Here is a 21,816-nt window from a genome sequence, read left to right on the forward strand (position 1 = left end):
TTTTCCGCCGAGTCGTGGACTAGATCCTCCGGATATGGCCCAAGCTCCATCAGGAACCTCTCAGGGTCCATCAGTCGCCTGGGACGGAACCATCTAGGGGGTTCCGTCTCCCTGCGGCGAGGGGGAGCGGTCCGGAAGACCAACCTTAGGAGAGAATGGTCTGACCATGACAAGGGCTCAACCACTATCTCCCCTATTTCCAAAACTGCTCAATATTTAACAAGTTTTTTGTAGCTATCTTACTGAGATTCATTTAACCCAGTGGGGTTCCAATGCTGGCTGGGGAATTCTGGGAGTTGAAGTCCATACCTCTGATTTGACCCACCCAACTTTAATTTGCAAAAATAAATCAGCCAGTTGTTACCAGCTTTGGAAAAATAGCAACCCGGGACTACTAATTCCAGTGTCAGTTGTGTAACTTCACATTGCAGTTGTGATGCAATGCAGGGCTTCTGATCATTTTTTCCAGGGGGGGAAAAATCACCAAAAGTGTATTTTAAGGTCTGAAAGGCTTATTATCATTATTGTACTATCACTATGATTATTATACTATCACTATGATTATTCCACAGTGGTCTGAAAAACTGAAACTACCACCTCCAATACAGAAACGAAACCTGGTGTTTCTCTCCTACAACTTGATATCACAAGTACAAAGATAAGAAGAAGACCAAATCTGGAATGTCTCAGCAGCTTAACACTTAATGATAGCACAACTTAGTGTGGATTTGAATCATCAACTACCACAGAGCATCAGTTTTGGCTGAAAAGCAGAGGAGGAACACATTAAAAACTAAAAAAAATTGTGAAGCCAGAAAACCTACTAACAAACTAAGAGAAGTGCTAATTGTTCCCAGTTGTTCCATTCTTTTGACAGTGTCTCTCCGTAGAAGATAGAACGATAGGGCTGGAAGGGACCTTAGAGGTCTTCTAGTCCAACCCCTGCTCAAGGCAGAAGACCTTATACCACCCCAATCAAATGGTTGTCCAGTCTCTTCTTGAAAACCACCAGTGATGGAGCATCCACAACTCCGGGAGGCAACCTGTTCCATTAATTGTTCTCATTGTCCGAAAATTTCTCCTTACTTCTAGGTTGGATCTCTCCGTAACAAGCTTCCACCCATTACTTTTTGTCCTGCCCTCTGATGCTTTGGAGAATAAGTCAATGCCCTCTTCTCTGTGGCAGCCCCTCAAGGACTTGAAAACAGTTATCATGTGCTTGATCCCCTTCAAATGTTGATAATCTCCAACTCTAACAACAGAAATAAAGCGACGCAAGAAAAAATATATATGGAATTGCTAGCAAATTCAAGCCCCTGGCATACCTTTAGTTCTCTCTGAGGATTCACGTGTCTGGCTAGGTTCTGTTTCCATAAGACCTGCAAACCACAGTTCTGATTGGGTCAATTTTGAGGGTGAATAAGGCTGTCTATTTACTTCCAAAATAATGTTTACCAGAAGCTGTCTCTCTCCATATCAGATTGTAATTAATTTTGATAAAACGTCTGAGTGAAAATTTCTATCCTTTTCTTTCTCTGCTATGTATTAAACTCAAAATATCAAACATTTTGGGGAGGGGTGGTGTTTTATTGCTCAGGTTTTTTTTCCTAATAAGCACTGTGGTTGTTTACCTAAACCCAGCATCTCATAATTTGGAAACTCAAAGGCTAGTATTTAAACGTGCACTTAAGAGTAATTTCAACACTGGGATTAATAACTATCCAAAGCCTGCGTATCGGTATTTTGAAAATAGAGAAAAACGGAGCTATAGAACCTAACCAAATCATGAGCACATTTCTTGCAGCAATTACTACGAGATCAGCAGGAAATCAATCACGTATAGCGGTAATAAAAGATGATCTGAATCTTAAAAGCTGAGGTAAATGGAGCATTTAAAAAGAAAAATGCAAGCATAATCAAGTTGGACTTAGTGGTGCAAGATTGGGAATATGCCCTCTCATAACTCCTACAGCATGCTCAGTTGATTTACTTCTTTGTTTATGAGCCATACAAGTGAATGTTGTATCAGCAAAAGCTGGGAGGGAGGGAGGGAGGGAGGGAAGGAAGGAAGGAAGGGAGGGAGGGAGGGAGGGAAGGAAGGAGGGAGGAAGGACAGAAGGAGGAAGGGAGGAAGGAAGGAAGGAAGGAAGGAAGGAAGGAAGGAAGGAAGGGCTTTCTTCTTTTGTTAAAAATAGATACCCAGAGAAAACAGAGAGCACTTTTCTCCGACACTACAAAGGCACCATCCAGACATATTGTGATGCAATTCCCAAGATTTTTGGTGAAGACATCTGGAGGAACACAGATTAGAAAGAACTCGAGAAATGGGCTAACTGGGATGAAACTTGGATTATGAAGTCCGCAAGTTTTAAAAGTTGCCAAGGTTGACTCTGCAGGTCTCCAAACAGCCCAGCAGGTTGCAGGAACCCAGTCTGTGAAGAACTCACCTAATATCTTCATCCGTAACGATGAAGGCTTTGCAGAGAGGCTGGGATGTGTTTAACCACACAGCGGGGTTTTTTTCCACGGCAGCAGACAGTTGTCCTGTGATGGGAGCAGAACTTGTGTGCAATGCGCTGGCCACAGCCGACAAGAGGGTGTCATCGTTGTTCCCTGGGCCCACTCCTAGAGAGGGAATGCAAAGTTGGCTCATTAAAACTCAGCATATTCAGAGGGATGGATTTGCTATCAAAAATGCCAAATAAGATCTCTGTCCCAAAGACAAAGCTTAGCAAATCCTAGATTTACAAGCACAATGACGCCCAAAATGCCTGTTGCTAAGTGAGTTTTGCCACATTTTACGACCTTTCTTGTCACAGTTGTTAAGTGAATCACTGCAAGTGTTAAGTTAGTAACAGGGTTGATAAGTGAATCTGGCTTCCCCGTTGACTTTGCTTGCCAGAAAGTCGCAAAAGGGGATCACGTGACCCTGGAACACCACAACTGTCATAAATATGAATCCGTTGCCAAGCTTCTGGATTTTGATCATGTGACCACGGGGATGCTGCAATGGTCGTAAGTGTGGAAAATGGTCGTAAGTCACCCTTTTTAGTGCCATTGTAACTTCAAACGGTCACTAAATGAACTGTCATAAATTGAGGACTACCTGTAGTCTGTTAGCACAGTGTTTTTCAAACCTGGCAACTTTTAAGATGTGTGGACTTCAACTCCCATCATTCCCCATCCAGGATGTGGGAACAGACTTCCTGCACTTTGGTTCATGGATTACCCCTAAATCCATCCATTCAGAGGGCTCCATTAAAACCTCAAAGTTACCTTGAAGGCCTTTGGGAAGCTCCATGGATTTTATGATTTGCTCACTGACATCTGAGGCACTTAAGCCTTGAAGCCTCTTCTCCCAGAAAAGCTAAAAAAAGATTTAAAGAAAACACACATGATTAATGGACACAGTAATTATGTTACTATTCGTGCGCACAACCATACAGGTAGCCCTTGATGTACATCCGGGGTCTTCAAACTTGGCCCTTTTATGACTTGCGGACTTCAACTCCCAGAATTCCTCAGCCAGAGTGCCTGGCTGAGGAATTCTGGGAGTTGAAGTCCACAAGTCATAAAAGGGCCAAGTTTGAAGACCCCGGATGTACAACCACAATAGGGACTAGAAAATCTGTCAAGGGTTGTGATTGATAAGTGAAGCATCATGTGACCACACCCCTTCGCATGATGTTTTTTGCCTCAGTCATTAAGCAAATTGGTGGTGGACGTTAAGCGAGACATCACATGACCATGACTTGCAACGTTCCCTGCCGCTTCCCCATTGGCTTTGTCAGAAGCCGGCAGGGACAAATCACAAATAGCAATCATCTGATCATGGGAATCACACTCCTATTTATTTATCTGAATTGATTCACATAGAACTGTTTTTCATCTACCGCCTCTTCTGCAGCCATTACAACAAGAGACAAAGCCCCCTCTTTCAAAGACACCAAGGTCCACATTCTGGACAGAGTGGACCACTGGGTTGAAAGAGGGGTCAAAGAGACCATCTATGTCAAAACTGAACAGCCCTCTCTCAACAGAGGGGAAGAGATATGGCATCATCTATCTCCAGTCTACAACACAGTCCTTTCAGCAGTTCCAAAAAGCCTCCACACCTATTTGCACCACTCAGGTGACCCTGAGGACACAGATAAACCTCCAGGTGACCTCAGTGATTCTCTAAAAGAATGCAAATGGCCAGCTGTCTGCAAGGAGTATAAATCCTTCCATTCCCCACCATTCCAGTCAGAGTTGAAGAAGCTTCTTGGATGAGAAGCAAAACGTCTTCAAAGAAAAACAAGAAAGTCCATTTGCCTCGTGAAAAAGCACTTTTGGGACACTAGAACAAGGAGCTACTTTTGTTTATTTTGTACACAGAGGTAGCCCTCTGTGAGCAGTTGAGAGCAGAATTCCTAACGCTAAGCAAAGCCATTGTTAAGCAAGTCGTGTCCAATTTTGTGACCTTTTTTTGTCATAGTTGTTAAACAAACCACCGCAGTTGTTGGGTGAATTCTGACAGACATTAAGCGAATCTGGCTTCCTTATTAATTTTGCTTCTCAGAAGCCATCTGGAAAGAACAAAAAAGGGTGATCAAATGACCCCCGGACACTGCTGCAACCATCATAAGTACATGCCAGTTGCCAAGCACCCCAATTCTGATCACGTGATCGTATGGATGCTTGTGATGGTCATAAGTGTGACAACTGGCAATAAGTCAGTTTTTTTCAGTATCATTATAACTTCAGTTGCTGAACGAATAGTTGCAATTCGAGGACTACCTGGATATAAAAATACTACAAGTTACTGTCTCGTGCATACACCCACTGAAGGGAAACCTCTATGAATACCACCAAACCATCTAAAATGTTCCTATTTTTCCATGATGTTCCAGGGGAAAAAAAAAACATTAACAATCCTGTTTGCGAAGGCAGAGAAAGAAATAAAAAAAAAATGCTCAGCCCTGCCATTTATTATTTAAACAATCCTTTTTCACAGACCTACTTTTTTTTTCTCTGTCTGTCATAATTAATCATCCTCCGTGGTTACTTTCCACTGCCTTTGCACACTCAAGCTACCAGGCACCCTTTTAAAGCAGCCTGAAAAACGCAAAGCAAGATGTAATGGGTAAATGCACATTTGCGTTTTACAGGTGGTTTGAAAAACGCAAGCATTAGCAGCCCAGACAGACCGGGCTAAGAATGGAATCGCAACCAATGTGGGAGAGAGAGCATAAAACCTTCAAAAGGTCTTTACCGAAACTGCTATTTGCATGGTAAAAAATTCACATTGCCTCAGTGGACATTTCCACTCCCACTAATAGCAGCTTCAAAGGAGGGATCTTAGAACCAAGCACGGGGAAGAAAGGGTTAACCCACCCAACACACGTAAAGAGCACTTCCTTCCTGCTGCAAAATTTGACATTTAGCAGTCACTTCCAGTCAATGCAAATCATCGGGCTAATTACACAAAGATGCACTTAATGCCCTACAGAGCAGGACCCTGGGGGTTTAAACTCTGCAACAGGGTTGTCAGATCAATGCTTGATAAGCCAGATGGGGATTGAAGTCCAGTGAGAGATGAAGGTTGGATAGGAATCTGGGTTTAATTGGCCTAAAGCAGGGCTGTCTAACCTTAGCAACTTTAAGACTTGTGGACTTCAACTCCAAGAACTCCCCTGCCAGTCATGGACATCAAGCACTGTGTACTTTCTTTAGAGAATGGAATGGAATGGAATGGAATAGAATGGAAGGGAAGGGAAGGGAAGGGAGGGGAGGGGAGGGGAGGGGAGGAGAGGAGATTATGGAATAGACTCAGCAGTGTTTCTCAACCTTGACCATTTTAAGGCATGTGGACTTCAACTCCCAGAATTCCAAGGCCAGCATTGCTGGCTGTGGAATTCTGGAAGTTGAAGTCCACATGCCTTAAAATTGTCAAGGTTGAGAAACACTGGAATAGAGAATGGAATAGAGAATGGAATGGAATGGAATAGAGGAGAGGAGGAGATTATGGAATACAGAATGGAATGGAATGGAATGGAATGGAGGAGATTATGGAATAGAGAATGGAATAGGGAATGGAATGGAGGAGAGAAGATTATGGAATAGAGAATGGAATAGGGAATGGAATGGAATGGAGGAGAGAAGATTATGGAATAGAGAATGGAATAGGGAATGGAATGGAGAGGAGAGGAGAGGAGAGGAGAGGAGGAGATTATGGAATAGAGAATGGAATGGAATGGAATGGAATAGCTTTATTGGCCAAGTGTCATTGGATACACAAGGAATTTGTCTCCAGTGCATAAGCTCTCCGTGTGGTTCTTTAGTTTGGGCTTAACAAATTTGTAGGAACATAGGCATAACTCTATAAACCAGTGGTTCTCAACCTGTGGGTCGGGACCCCATTTGGGGTCGATCAACCATTTCATGGGGGTCGCCAAGCAAGGCTGTCCACCATTTTTTTTGTCCGCCATTTTTTTTGTCCGCCATTTTTTCCCCCTTTTCCGGTGGGTGCCTTACCTCCCTTGGGCTGGGCCAGCTGGTGGTCGGCCTGCTCCGTCTCTGCCGCTTGCCAGCTACACCTCGGCCAGCGCAGGGGGCAGAATCATGCATGCGCGGCGCTCCCGGGCAGGGAAAATCCTCGACTTACGACCAGTTCGGTAGTCCTCGACTTACAATCGGTTTAGTCCTCGACTTACGACCGGTTTAGTCCTCGACTTACGACTGGTTTAGTCCTCGACTTACAACCGGTTGGGGTCGCGGCATTAAAAAGGTTGAGAACCACTGCTATAAACCATGCTTAAATAGGCTATCTGCTGCATGAATCCAGCCAAAGGGTGATGCAGAGCAAATCTACCCCAGATCATTCATCTCAGTGAGTTCTTATCCTTATAACCTGTTGCTTTTCAAAAGTCCTAGCACATTATCAGGGAGCCCTTCCTCCTATGGTCAATGGTTGCTCAGTGGAACACAGAGAGGACTTTCATTCTGGAATCTTCACAGCCCACTCTTGTTTCTCCTGGTTCAGATATCACTCTAAAGCACAGAATCTCTCTCCACTATGAAGCCAAAATTGAGGCGAAGCACATCCTGACTTGTATGGCATTAAGAACCCTCATCCCTCTGTTGCCTGGATGAAGGGCACAACATAATCAAGGATAGTCCAATTTTTGCACCTATTTTTCCCCCCTTATATACTGCAAAATATTCTTGGCAGGGTAAAAGTTCTAATGATAGCAACGGATCCCGCAAGCAAAAATACATCTTTGTGCCGCTCATTGTTTTGAAGACCTGCTTTCCTGAATGACAAAACATTTAACTACAGGTAGTCCTCGACTTACGACCACAATTAAGCCCAAAATTTATGTTGTTAAGTGAGACATTTCAGAGAGTTTTGCTCCATTTTACAACCTTTCTTGTCTCAGTTGTTCAGTGAATCACTGCAGTTAAGTTAGTAACCTGGTTATTAAGTGAATCTGGCTTCCCCATAGACTTTGCTTGTCAGAAGGTTGCAAAAGGGGATCTTGGGACTCTGCAACCATCATAAATATGAATCTGAATTTTGATCACGTGATTGTGGGGATGCTGCAAAGGCTGTGACTGTGAAAAGCGGTCATAAGTCACTTTTTTCAGTTCTGTTGTAACTCTGAATGGTCACTAAGCGAACCATTATAAGTCGAGAACTTACTGTACAATCCCTATATTTGTGTTTAATTACAAGGCAATCGCTATAGCTACACAATTCAAAAAGGTTTGCAAAGGGAAATCAAAATCTGCAAGACGGCAGGTGCAGCATTACAGCCAGAGTGCTGTTCCTCCTATACAAGAGGATGTACACTTAGACACAAAAGGCAGAGAGATTCAAAGGGAATGCCATGCCTGCAGCCTTACAGATTTTGATACACTCTACCCCATCCTGGTCATAAAAGAAAACCTTTGAACTGTATTGTCAAATATGAAACTTTGGCAGCTACATGCCTCTGCATTGCAACTTGCCTTTAGATAAAGGGGGTGGGAGGTGTTATTTTCAAGTGGGTAGATGGAAAAATGAAGCTTCTTTGATTCAGCTGCAGATCATGGGAGCCTGAAACCTTATCAAGGACACCAGAACAGGTGTGGATTTGAAGCAGAGGGTTCCCATAACAAAGTGGACTTGATATGGATTACGTAAGACGATGGGGGTTTGGCTGGGAAAACTATTGTAAATCTATGAACTGTTGTGAGAACCTCAGAGTAAGTTTTACTTCGACATAACCACACAGTGTATTCAATAAACTTTATTTTTTTCGGAAATGGAATTAATCTGGAGTTTTATTTGGATTCTCGAGCTGGATGTTGACATGTATACAAATCCAGCACCTTTCAATGAGTAATCCTCAACTTACCATATTTTTAGTGACCATTTTAGTGACCAATACGGCACTGAAAAAAGTGACCACCAGTCCTCACATCCAAAACTACGAGCATCCCTCCAGTCACATGGTCAAAATTCAGGCACTTGGCAACCGGCATGTATTTACAATGGTTGCAGTGTCCTGGGATCATGTGATCACCATTTCCCAGCCAGCTTCCAACAAGCAAGGTCAATGGGGGAAGCAGGATTTGCTTAACGACTGCATGATTCACTTAACAATTGCAGTGATTTGCTTAACAATCATGCCAAAAAAAGGTTGAAAAAATCTGGTAGAATTTGCTTGACAACTGCCTTGCTTATCAATGGAAATTCCAGTCCCAACTGCGGTTATAAGTCAAGGACCACTAAAGTAGCTTCCTTTTTCAGCTAACTACAGAAGCCTGCGGTTATAAGTCAAGGACCATTAAAGTAGCTTCCTTTTTCAGCTAACTACAGAAGCCTGAAAAAAAGTTGTGGCTGCATTAATGGAACTGATTCCACATTGCTTGAAACAGCTACACGTTTTTTTTCTAAGTTTGCTCAGAAGCCAGAAAAACAATAACCAAACTATAAGGAACAGCCAAAGCTCTATATTCCCACAAGAGCTGGAGCCCTTCTTCCAAATTGTTTTGAACTATATACAGCCCTAGTAATTATGCAGCCTACATTAATTGTTCATTAGGAAAAGGACAATAGATTTCTAATCCCATTGCATTTAGCCAAAGCAGGAACACTAGTATTTTCATTTGCCATTTGCATGATTACTGGAAGGACTTTATAAAATGCTCTCATTTGTTAGTTATAAATCAATTTAGGATACAATTATGTCAAATGTTATGTGATCCCCAAAGGGCACGCCTGGATTGATAATGTGACGGATGAGATTTGTATGTTAATGTAATTGCTTGGCTGCAATGGTCCCTGTGCAAATCATTAATACTTCATTGTCCAATTAACATCAATTTTAAGTCAGTCATGATAGAAACCGCTTGGGTCACGCAGCTTCATTCACTATTTACACATTTAGGACAACTTAATTATTTTGTTGCTGCATTCCTTTGTCTTAAAGTTCAATTGTTTGCTATTTCAAAAAATGGTACCAGCTGGAAGAGAAAAAAACAAATGAGTTGTGCTGATGCACAAGTTAGTTTTTGTAGCAAGATGAATGGCTATGTAGTGGGAATGCCTGAAGTGACCTTATAATAGGTTGAATTGTTTGTTCACAGAGGTTGGTATCTTATAAATGATAGCATGGGAGATTCTGGCTGAATGCTGAAGTATATGTCCTTCCGGTAGTCATTCAGAAGTAATAAAATAATTGAGGGTAGTAGGAGCTCTCCAACTCTTATGAGAAGCTAGACAGGCATTACAAAAAATACCTTCATTTGGATCCCAGCATTGGGAGTTAACAGGATAGGTTTCCTATTCCTGTGATGTCATCTTGCCTGCCACAAGTTTTCTTTGGTCCTCTTGCCAACCTGGCTCTTTCCAAATCTACTAGACTTTCATTCTCATTACCAGCCAACACACATTAACGAATGAATGAATGAATGAATCAATCAATCAAATATTTGAAGGCGTACACATGATCGGGGGACTGGAGGCTAAAACATATAAGGAATGGTTCCTGGAAGTGGGTATGTCTAGTCTAATGAAGAGAAGGATGAGGGGGGACATGATAGCAGCCTTCCAATATCTCAGGGGCTACCCCAAAGAAGAGGGAGTCAAGCTGTTCTCCAAAGCACTTGAAGGCAGGACAAGAAGCAATGGATGGAAACTAACCAAAGAGAGAAGCAACCTAGAACTAAGGAGAAACTTCCTGACAGTTAGAACAATTAACCAGTGGAACAACCTGCCTCCAGAAGTGGTGAATGCTCCAACACTGGAAGTTTTTAAGAAGAGACTGGACAGCCATTTGTCTGAAATGGTATAGGCTTTCCTGCCTGAGCAGGGGGTTGGACTAGATGACCTCCAAGGTCCCTTCCAACTTTATTATTATTATTATTATTATTATTATTATTATTATTATTATTATTATTATTATTATTATTGTTGTTGTTGTTGTTGTTGTTGTTGTTGTTGTTGTTGTTGTTATTATGACTACGACTACGACTACTATTACTATTACTACTACTATTACTACCAGGTTTTTTTTTCTCATAGAATACCCAGAACGGAATTCCGGCACCTTTTTGGGATGGAACCTTGTAGGGTAGGCAAGGCGGATTGTATGATGTGTGTGAGTTCCGGCACCTTTTTTTTTTTTTAGAAAAAAAGCACTGACTACTACTACTACATCTGAAGGACAATAGGTTGAGAAAAAATATGGCACACAATCTTTCCCATTTGGTCTTTACTGGAGATATGGTGTGGGGAAAAAAAGACTCCTACACTTTCAGCAGACAAAGCATGTGGTCTGCAAAGGAGCTATTTAAACCAGGGGTAGTCAACCTTGACTCTTTTATGACTCGTGGACTTCAATTCCCAGAATTCCTGAGCCAGCTTAGCTGGCTCAGGAATTCTGGGAGTTGAAGTCCACGAGTCATAAAAGAGCCAAGGTTGACTACCCCTGATTTAAACCATCTCTCACAGAAATTATGGGAGCTGGAAAAATCTGTCAAGCTGCAAGGAGGGAAACTTTGGAGCAACATGCCCAGAATCAGGAAGGTCAATGAACATGTTTTTCATCCCAGAGGCAAAGAAACTGGGGCTACAACTTTGCTCTTAAAAGGCAGAGCATATAAAGTCCTGGGGCTGTTGGGAGACTTCAGCGAAGCCTAACCTAACCTGTAGCATTCCCTACCTATACTTTCTTCTCCATCTTTGTACCACCACACTCATAGATAGTCCTCAACTTATGACCACTATTGGGATCAGAACCACCAGGGTGGTTGTTAAGGGAATCATGCCCAATTGTACTATTTATTTATTTTTTGCCACATTTGTTAAGTGAATCACTGCATTTGTTAAGGGAATCATACGGTCATTAAGCAAATCCGGCTTCCTACATTTATTTTGCCTGTTGGGAAGATTTGCAAATGGCAATCAGAATATAAAATAACAGAGTTGAAAGAGACCTTGGAGGTATTTTAGTTCAGCGGCCCCCACCCTTTTGGCACCAGGACCGGTTCTGTGGAGAGAGGTTTTTTCCGGGGACTAGAGGGGGCGTGGTTTTGTGTGCTGCCTGCATCCCATGAATGGGGTTTTGCTTGTTTGTGCGACCCAGTTTCTAGCATGCTGTGGACCGGTGCCGGTCCATGGAGTGGGGGGTGAGGGACCCCTGTTCTAGCTCAGTTCCTCAGGCAGGAGATCCTATACCAGGGGTCCTCAACCTTGGCTCTGAGGACATAGATAAACCTCCAGGTGGCCTCAACGACTCTCTAAAAGAATGCAAATGATCAGCAGTCTGCGAGGAGTATAAATCCTTCCATTCCCCACCATCCGGTCAGAGCCAAAGAAGCTTCTTGGATGAAAAGCGAAATGTCTTCAAAGAATAAACAAGAAAGTCCAGTTGCTTCCTGAAAAAAAGAACCTTTGGGACAACTATGACCTGGATGACAGAGAATCTCCATAGATGTTGTCCAACTTACTTCACCCCTGATTTTTTGTAAAGAAACTTTTTCCAAACTGGGTACCTTTCAGATGTGGGGAATTCAACTCTTAAAATCCTAAACAACAGCCCTGCTAGACAGGGGATTCTGGAGCTGCAGTCCTACGATGGGAAGATACCACTGGCACACACTGGCATCACTCCACTATCACCCCTCATCTTTTCCCTGTAGAGGTGGGCCAATCTCTTTTCCATTTGCGGCATCACACACCCCTCTCCTCAAAAGCTATTTTGGATTTTTTCCCACCACCCCGTTTTCACCATCTCTGCCCTGTTACCGCAATATTGACTTCAACAATATCAGATTTTTTTGCCTCCTTTGCTAACAAACAACTATCAAAAGGACATCCTGCAAAATTAAGAGCTGTTTGATAATGCTGCCCACTGCTTCTCTGAAGAAGAAATGCTGTAGTTAAAAATGAACAGATTGGGTTGAACTGACATTCAGCTGCCTACTCTTGATTATAGAATTCATGTTTATGCTGTTCTATTCAAGCTGTATTTAAAAGCAATCATTTTCTTTCTGCAGTTTTAAACATAGGCTTTCCCAAGTGGGCTGGAGTGCTTTCAGATCTCAAGAGGATAAACAGACTAGTTCTAAAGATGTTTTGCATTCCTCTCCTGCTGGTTATCCTCAGAAAAGAGTGGAGCACAAAAGGAAATAAAGAGTTTTCAAATGCCCAGCATGTGCAAATTCAGGGATATCTTTTTATCCTGGTAACAGATTGCTGAGGGATACAATTCTAAGTTACCAGGAATCGGCTGAAAATCAAACAACCTCCTAGCTAATGTTGGCTGGAAAAATAATGTCTGTGTCTCAAAGGTGTCTAACATAGTATTTGCTGATTTGGAAGACCTTGGTCATCAACACTTTAAAAGTGGACTTTAAAACTTCCTGGCTCTCAAAAGACATGACCCACTATCCCTGATGTCCATCCACAAAGACTCAGAAGGACACACATTTGTTCTACCCGGGACCACTGTTGTAGCTCATGTGAAATCAAGGACAGAAAGAGAGTATCTTGAAGCTTGGTTTTCCACCAATAATTCAATAAACAGACACATTGACATCGACCCGGTCTACCAATCACTGAGAGTGAAAGAACTACTCGAACCACAATCCCAAAGGTAGCATTTAAAAATGAACAAACAGCCATCCCACCATGCAGCAACGGAAATCATAACCCTTCACAAGAAATTGGACCACACCTTGGTAACAATAGCCAGCCAACCAAACAATCCAAAACCAGACCATGACTCAGAAGCATCTGAACAAATAAAACTAACGCTATTTTGCATCACACAGACGGTACGTAACACCAAAGGTTGCAGCCCAGCAACAACAACCATCCAATCAAACAGCCCAAAATCAGACCATGGCTCAGAAATATTTGAACAAATAACACTCATACCAATTTGCATCATATAAAAAGGTATTTAAAGGCCAGTGCTCTGACAGACAAGCACAATTCAAAGCGCACTGATGACGTCCCTTCGAATGGTGATGAAACATTTGCAACCAAATTGCCAAGCTTGGAGCTCAAAGCAACAGCACAACTACCAACCTGAGCTACTAATATTCAAACACATTTCAACTTTAAAGCTTGTCCAGAAGCTTCCACAAATCGTAATTCTGAGTGTATAGAAGAGGTGGGGGGAGGGGGATTTGTTGACTTCATTGTCAAGTATTAGGCTAAGATAAAATCTCACTGGAGTCAGACTCAAGGTTTACACCTGCATGGAAATTCCATGCCACAGTATGGAGATGGTTGGCCTTTTTTTCTTGAAATGTTTCATTATTTTTTGACTGGGATATAGGTAATCCTCATTTAATGATGACAATTGGGACTGGCAACTAGGTCATTAAGTGAAGTAACAGCTAAGTGAAACAGCAACAGTTCTCATGATCTTACTTAAGTGTTCCTTCACTTTAGAGACCTGTGAAAGTCATAAAGGTGAACATTGGTCATAATGCTATGTTTTCATCACTGTCGTAACTGTGAATGGTTGCTAAACAAGGAAGTCACTAACTGAGGTCTACTCGTACTTCTTACTGATTCAGATAGTAACCAGGTCCAATTCTGTGTAACTTTTCAAGTTCAGGTAGGCTTAATTAATTCAATTTCATCTGATAATTTACATCCAAACTAGCTTTTTTTTTTTCTCCAAGCCTATTATTTGTTTAAATATTCCAAGGCAGGTTAGTGCAGTCAAAAGCCAATTGCAGTTTCTGGCTTCCTACCCCATGGACTCATAGCATGGTTAGAAAGACTGCTGTTATTTTTTTAAAAAACTTAAGCATCTCTGTTCATAAATTTTATTTCCTTTAATCTCAATAAAGTTTACTGAATTGCATCCTAAATGGCTTGCAACCGCAAAAAAAAAAAAAAAATCCGGGGAAAATTATATCACCCCCTTCCTACTTAGGTTAGCCGTAAATCAATTTTTATCAAAACCTCTATAGTCATAAATGAATGCTCAGGATTCTGTTTGGCCCTATGCTGTTGGGTGGTAAAACAGGAAGATGTGTTAATCCAAGTGGTACACATTCATTTGAAAGAATAAATTAAATTTGATGGCCGCTTTCAAGAAATGGTCTGAGATTGATTAATTAATTAAAATGGAATTAAAAGAGTGTTGAAGCAGAATCTTGGGTGACCAGATGCAAAGAAAATGAAGACTCCCCTGGAGTGTTTGAAGCCCTGGGCACATCCATCAGGAAATCAGAAGCTCTTGTCCTCATTCCCACCTGCCAATCCCAGATGGGAACACATGAAGAGGAACCAAACTGCATCTCAGTGTGTGCAGGATGTCAATTAACTGAAATCATTTGAGTACAATCTGGATGGGAAATGAGTTGCCTTTATCCTTTTGTACAATGTACATCCCAATAAATATTTCTAAGTTTGCATTACCGTATGCAAAAGTTATGCACACTGAGATGAAGACATATGGCCTACGTCTTTTAAGTACTCAGTAAAGCTTCTTGGAAGGCATTTTCATGCTGAGCAAAGCTGCCTCATTTCAAAAAGGTATAATTTGAATAATATTGAATATCCAGCCCTCAAGGCTTAGTTCAGGCTTAGCTCTGCTGTGGAAGAACTTCGCGAGAAGAATGGATATTTAAACCAGGCCCTTTTCACTCTTCAGAATATTCTTATAATTCAAGGGAGAGCAGTTTAACCTGAACGATGCTTCCTTTTGAGCATTTTTGTCCAACTCGTGGCTCCCAGTTCAATGTTCTCTTCATAAACTGGTTTGAAAAGCTAGGGCACGCTTCCCAAATGCACCGGCAGCTATAGCTACAGTAATAATGCCTTTATAATTCTAGAACACGTAAAAAATCTATCCTGAATCCTGGTGCGGAGCAATACTTGGACATAAAAGAGAAAGGTAGGCATTTACTAGCACGGAATGACTTCCAGAGAGTCTGTATCGTTTTTTTTTTTCTTTTAATCATTTATTTCACTTGGTTGCTAAACCGATGTAAACTCTTTACAGGGTTAGTAAAGAGTGGGATGAAATGATATAGAAGTTTATGCCAAGTGGTCTTCTTTTGTGGGGGGAGTAGTCTTCAACACATCTTAATGAATCTATTATGACAGACCTTGCATTTAAGGGCATCAATAAGCCATCCAAACATTTGTCTGGTTGGCTGCACTGATGGTAAGAGCTTGTTTTCCAGACTATCATATGAAATTCTTCTAAATGGAAAATTACAGGTACTCTGACATCCAACATTTGGAGATCCAAGGTTGAGAAGCATAGCTTGAACCAGTCCCACATCTGGTTGGCCTCATAACCACAACAACCTGAATCTCAGGCGGGGGATGTCTATCAACCAACTGGATTCCTCTTGCAGCTCAAAATTACTCATATTAAGTTGGAAGAAACCAAATGATTTTTTTAGCAGAGTAACCAATGAGAAGAAGAAAATAAGACTCTAGAAAGAGTATAGAGAAGAGCAAAAAAGATGATTAGAGGTCCGGAGGCTAAAACATATAAGGAACGTTTGCTGGGATTGGGGTATGTCTAGTTTAATGAAGAGAAGGATGAGGGGGGACATGATAGCAGTGTTCCAATATCTCAGGGGTTGCCATAAAGAAGAGGGAGTCAAGCTATTCTCCAAAGCGCCTCATGGCAGGACAAGAAGCAATGGATGGAAACTAATCAAGGAGAGAAGCAACCTAGAAGTAAGGAGAAACTTCCTGACAGTTAGAACAATTAACCAGTGGAACAACCTGCCTCCAGAAGCAGTAAATGCTCCAACACTGGAAGTTTTTAAGAAGAGACTGGACAGCCATTTGTCTGAAATAGTATAGGGTTTCCTGTATGAACAGGGGGTTGGACTAGATGACTCCAAGGTCCCTTCCAACTTTTTTTTTTTATTATTATTATTATTATTATTATTATTATTATTATTATTATTATTATTATTATTATGCGTGCCATAATTCAATTCCATAAGGATACACACACTACTTTGTGTAATAAGATAAATCACTGAAGGTCCAAGCTTAATCCTTATTGCAACCACAGTTCATTCTTGGCAAGAATATAAAAGATGAGCTGAATCCAAAGGAGAACTAATAGGACATGTATCTCCTTGGGATTCCTCCCAATGTATTAGACCAGCATTTTCAATCTGGGAACCTTCAGCTAATCTGTCTCTTTCATTGTTTCCAGATAGCATGAAAAACACCCTATTGGGGAAGAATATTTGAGATTCTAAAGTGGGACAATTCTAAGAACTTCTGCATGAAAATGAAGCAAACCTATTTTATAATGGCCTAGTCCTCCAAAGAACTCAAGCCAACACTTCCGATACTACAGAAATAATCACCTAAGAAAAGTAATTGATTGTTTCACCCAATCTTAATAAATTTAAAAATATGGAATGTTATTATTCTGAAAAAAAGTTACAAGTAGTCCTCTACTTGCAATAGTTCATTTAGTGACTGTTTGAAGTTACAACGGTGCTGGAAAAAGTGACTTATGGCCATTTTTCACACATGACCGTTGGAGCATCCCCACGGTCATGTGATTTATATTTGGATGCTTGACAACTGGTTCATATTTATGACGGTTGTAGAGTCCTGGGATCATGTGATCCCTTTTTGCAACCTTCTGACAAGCAAAGTCAATGGGGAACATTCGCACAGCAGCCATGTTACTAATTTAACAACTGCAGGGATTCACTTAAGAAATGTGGCAAGACAAGTCCTAAAATGGGGCAAAACTCACTTAACAAATTTCTCACTTAGGAACAGTAATTTTGTGCTCGATTGTGGTCGTACGTCAAGGACTACCTGTATTTGATCCGACCTTTATGATTTAGAAACGACACAGGAAGAGAATTCTGGAAGGTGCAGTCTCCCTGTCAAATTTTGAAGCACGGTTTTGCTGGTGCGACAAATATTGCTTCTCAGCTTACCAACAAACTTGGGGGGCGGGGGGGTGGGAGGAGAGCATTTTGGAATGCAGACTTCAAAGATTAAGAAGCCAGACGCCAAACCTAGAGATGCTTTCTCATAACAATATTTTTCCACTTGATGGGCAATGTGACCTGACCCAGAGGGAGGAGGGAGAATTCAATGCTTTTACTATACGGGTTTGGAGGGGGGTATCTTGCCCGAGTGGGTTTTGCTTTCATTAGTGCCAAAGTGATGGACTCAATAAAGTTTTACGTTAAGATAAATTTTCAACATGATTCTTCTAGAACACATAAAAAAAAAAGGAAGTCTATCAGCACCCAACACAAATTACCTGTCTAGGCTGTTCAATCACTCGTTGTGGATCAGACTTCACTTTATTGTTAGGATGATTGGTAACTTTGGTTACAGGCTGCTTAAAAATAGAAGCTGTTTGTCTGATTGGCAACGTCGTATTTAAATCTGGTTATGGGACATAACATCTCCTTCCTCTCTCTTTTTTAATGTATAATGGAATCCAACTATATGGTCGGTCCAGCTATACTTTTCAGTTAAGAACTAGTTTTATTATTCTAGGACTTGTACTTTTATTATTATTATTATTATTATTATTATTATTATTATTATTATTATTATTATTATTATTATTATTATTATTATTATTATTAGTTGGAAGGGACCTTGGAGGTCATCTAGTCCAACCCCCTGCTCAGGCAGGAAACCCTATACCATTTCGGACAAATGGCTGTCCAGTCTCTTCTTAAAAACTTCCAGTGTTGGAACATTCATAGCTTCTGGAGGCAGGTTGTTCCACTGGTTAATTGTTCTAACTGTCAGGAAGTTTCTCCTTAGTTCTAGATTGCTTCTCTTCTTGATTAGTTTCCATCCATTGCTTCTTGTCCTGCCTTCAGGTGCTTTGACCCCCTCATCTTTGTGGCAGCCCCTTAGATATTGGAAGTCTGCTATCCTGTCACCCCTAGTCCTTCTTTTTTTCAGTTAGGAGCAACTTTTTTTTCTTCCATTCAATCATGTCCACATTCTCAGAAACTGCTTAGACCAGTGATGGCGAACCTTTTAGAGACCGAGTGCCCAAACTGCAACCCAAAACCCACTTATGCATCGTCGGTTGCCGGGTGGGTGTGGCCCATTGGCTGGGTGTGGCCCATTGGGTGGGTGTGGCCCATTGGGTGGGCGTGGCTGCGGTGGTAACGGCAGACTGGGTAGGACTAAAAAGTTCAATCAATCAATTCCAACTTGCAAGATCTTTTTTTTCCCCCACGAGAAATTGAAATTGACTGATTGAACCGTTGTTGGTTTTTTTGCATACGGCGGTGGAGGCCTAAAGCGAAAAGGTTTTATGAAACCCAGCTGAAGGCCTAGGACTGGGGTGGCGGCGCGCGTGCCCACAGAGAGTGGTCTGCGTGCCGCCTCTGGCACCCGTGCCATAGGTTCACCACCACTGGCTTAGACAAATCCCTGCAGTTTTCTTAGCAAGTTTTCAGAAATGGTTTGCCATTGCCTCCTTCCTAGGGTGAGAGAAAGTGATTGAGCCTCACGGTCTTCCAGTTTCTAACTTGATGCTTAACCACTACACCAAACTGGTTCTTAAGGAACATGTACCAGGTTTCAAATTATTTCCCATATGGTATTTCAGTCTTAAACCTACTTATTTTACCCCTCTCAAATACTGCTTTAAAATCTGCACACTCCCATCACTGATCAAGGTAAATGCAAAGTTATCAAGGGGATTGTTAAAAACAGCGAATAGATGTTTCTTTCCCTTTTTTTGTTTTCAAAGATTTTGCAATGAACATATTTATAAAGCATGCTTGCAAGCAAACCTTGTTTTGACTGAGCGAATCGTTCCTTAATTTCTGTTTGTTCTTCTGCAATTTACTTGGCATCATCTTCCCTGTCCTGAAGTCGAAACTACTGAGGTCAACCGTGTTCCCCAAGTATCTGGACAACTGGGGTTTGCTTCGGAACTTCTTCCCGCTTGGACTGCAAATTTATAGAAGAAAAGAAGAAAATGGTTTATTATTCAAGGCAAGGACTCCTTTTCAGACCACTAAATAAATGGGGAAAGGGAATAGCCCCGAAGAGTCACAAGCAACGTTCAAGATTCTATTCAAGTGTTGACACGGATAATTTGGGGCTAGGCCAGGGATGAGCAACTGTGGCCCCTTTATGGCCTGTGGACTTCAACTCCCAGAATTCCTGAGCCAGCCATGCTGGCTGGGGTCATCCAACCTCTTGAATGTTCTTGATCCTGCACTGCTCATTTGCACAGGTTTCTTATTTTGTTATGTAATGGCCCTTTTTTTATAGTGAACAAACTGTTGAGTTAGACCAGGGGAAATTCAGGCACAATTCTTACTTCTGCTCAACTAAGGACTTTAGCCAATGGGTTCCAAAAAGCCACCATGTCTCCATCTAAACTACCAATACAGATACATATATCTTTGTATATTCATAAATCAACAAGGTCTCCTTTACTCGTATTTCTACATCACTCACTTCCTTTTTACTCAGTTATGGTGTACTTAAAGGTAGGAACTTCAAGTGGGAACTGATATCTCAAAAACTCAGTTGGGGCAAGAACAATTCAACCTGGCACCGCTCCTCAAAACCTCTGCATCACATATAAAGCACCTACTTATTTATTAAACCAATTGATATGCCCACCCAACTCTACCAAAAGGAATTCTGACTCGCCATATACATTTGTTACATAAATAAACACTTTATGGCATCAAAACAGACTCATGCTTACATGGAACAGCCTAAGGAAACTTTTGGATGGACATTTTCATTTTTGAAAAATCCACTTCTCTAAAACTATTTCTGAAGTAAGTGCAGGCATCTTAACAATTTACAAAAAGTCTTTACAAAAACACAATTCAGGAACTCATTCTTAGAAAATATTGTCCAAAGAGCCGGTTGATGGTTTTATTTTGAGGGTTCCTCGGTGCTCTCTGAGGTTGGTTGTTTTCTTGCAAATATTTCATTACCCAGTGACCTAGTTTGTGTAATGAAATATCTGCAAGAGAGCAACCAAGCTCAGACAGCACCAAGGACCGCTCATTTCAACGCTGAGCTGCATGGATCATTCTCTTTGGCTGTGACTCTGGAGGTTTTATAAAGCTATATAAAGTTACCAAATATAGTCAAAATGAAAGTAGCTAGATTTCAGAACAGACATTTTGAAACTAAACTGCACCAGCAAGTTTCGCACACACATCTATATAAATCTAAAACTAACCATGCATTCTTTTCCAGACTTCTGACTAAAATAGGATTGTGTTAACAGGTTTCCTGTGAGGTTGTTTTCTTCTTAAAGCACAGGGGCAAAAAAAGGGAGACTTTCCTTTGAGTCATGCTTGACTTCTGATGACTTCATCGGCACAGCCTGGAAGTTTTCTTGGCAACCCTACAACCATCTTTCCATCCTCCTCTTCTGCCATTTTCTTCCACTTCCTTTTCTTGTATACAGTCCTTAGAAGTCCTTAGCCTCCCATGCACTAACCATTAACCAGGTCCAATCCTGTTTAGCTTTTATAGGATCAGCCAGAATCGAATAAATAGATCCTCCTCTTCTGCATTTCCCCATAGGTGCAAGGCCCACTTTTGGGGAGATCAACCAGGTTTGATCCATTCATTGCAAGAGGGTTTTGGAAGGAATTAAAAGCCTAACTGCATTTCTTCTTAGTTTGCACAATGCCAATTAATTTCCTGCTGTTTTCATAGCCTTTTTGGCTGATCAAAACCTACCATGCAGTCTCCCAACAGATTTTTCCTGGGTGCAGGAGGGTAAGGAATACAGTGGGGGGTTGAAGTCCACGTGTCTTGTCAAGATTCATCTAATCTCATATTAGGAAGAGATACTTTGCAAATTATCATTTGATCTCCTGATTTCAAGAAAGGTTTTGTTGTTTCTAAGATACATTGACAAGGTCATCCAAGTCATGTAGCTACCATTTGTGTCTTCACAATTCAAGCATGCACAAGCTTGTCAAGTTTACTCCAGTGTTTAAAATGTAGATATGGTGAAACCCATCCAGCTTCCATAAAGCATAAGACGGCAATCTGAGCATCTTCTCCTATTTAATCTTCCGTTAGAAGGGGCTTCGGAGGGTGACCTCCAAAGTACAGGAATATTCTCAGTTTTTATCTCTTATTCCATGAGCTGCTATAATAAAAAGTGCTGTGTAATGCTACCTTTATAAAGGGCTCAGAAAGATCCCTGAGCACAAAATGCACCTCCCAGAAGAAAAAAAACAATGAATGGAATGGAGTGGAATATGGAGAGAGTGGAGTGGAGTGGCATATGGAGAGAGTGGGATGGGGATGGGACGGGATGGGGTGGGGTGGAGTGGCGTATGGAA

The 21,816-nt window shown here is 41.4% G+C and overlaps 1 protein-coding gene across 1 annotated transcript in view; it reads right to left on the minus strand.

Annotated features, from left to right (window-relative positions):
* MBD2 (methyl-CpG binding domain protein 2) overlaps positions 1–21,816 on the minus strand; it is a 58,296-nt gene that overhangs the window by 15,287 nt on the left and 21,193 nt on the right. Inside the window, 4 exon segments of the mRNA XM_015826154.1 lie at positions 2,448–2,625; positions 3,277–3,367; positions 17,766–17,924; positions 19,273–19,432. Of these exon segments, the coding sequence (XP_015681640.1) occupies positions 2,448–2,625; positions 3,277–3,367; positions 17,766–17,924; positions 19,273–19,432 (588 nt within the window).

Source organism: Protobothrops mucrosquamatus, unplaced genomic scaffold (assembly GCF_001527695.2).
Source record: "Protobothrops mucrosquamatus isolate PMUCROS unplaced genomic scaffold, P.Mucros_1.0 scaffold2982, whole genome shotgun sequence".
In the NCBI taxonomy this organism is placed as follows: Eukaryota; Metazoa; Chordata; class Lepidosauria; order Squamata; family Viperidae; genus Protobothrops; species Protobothrops mucrosquamatus.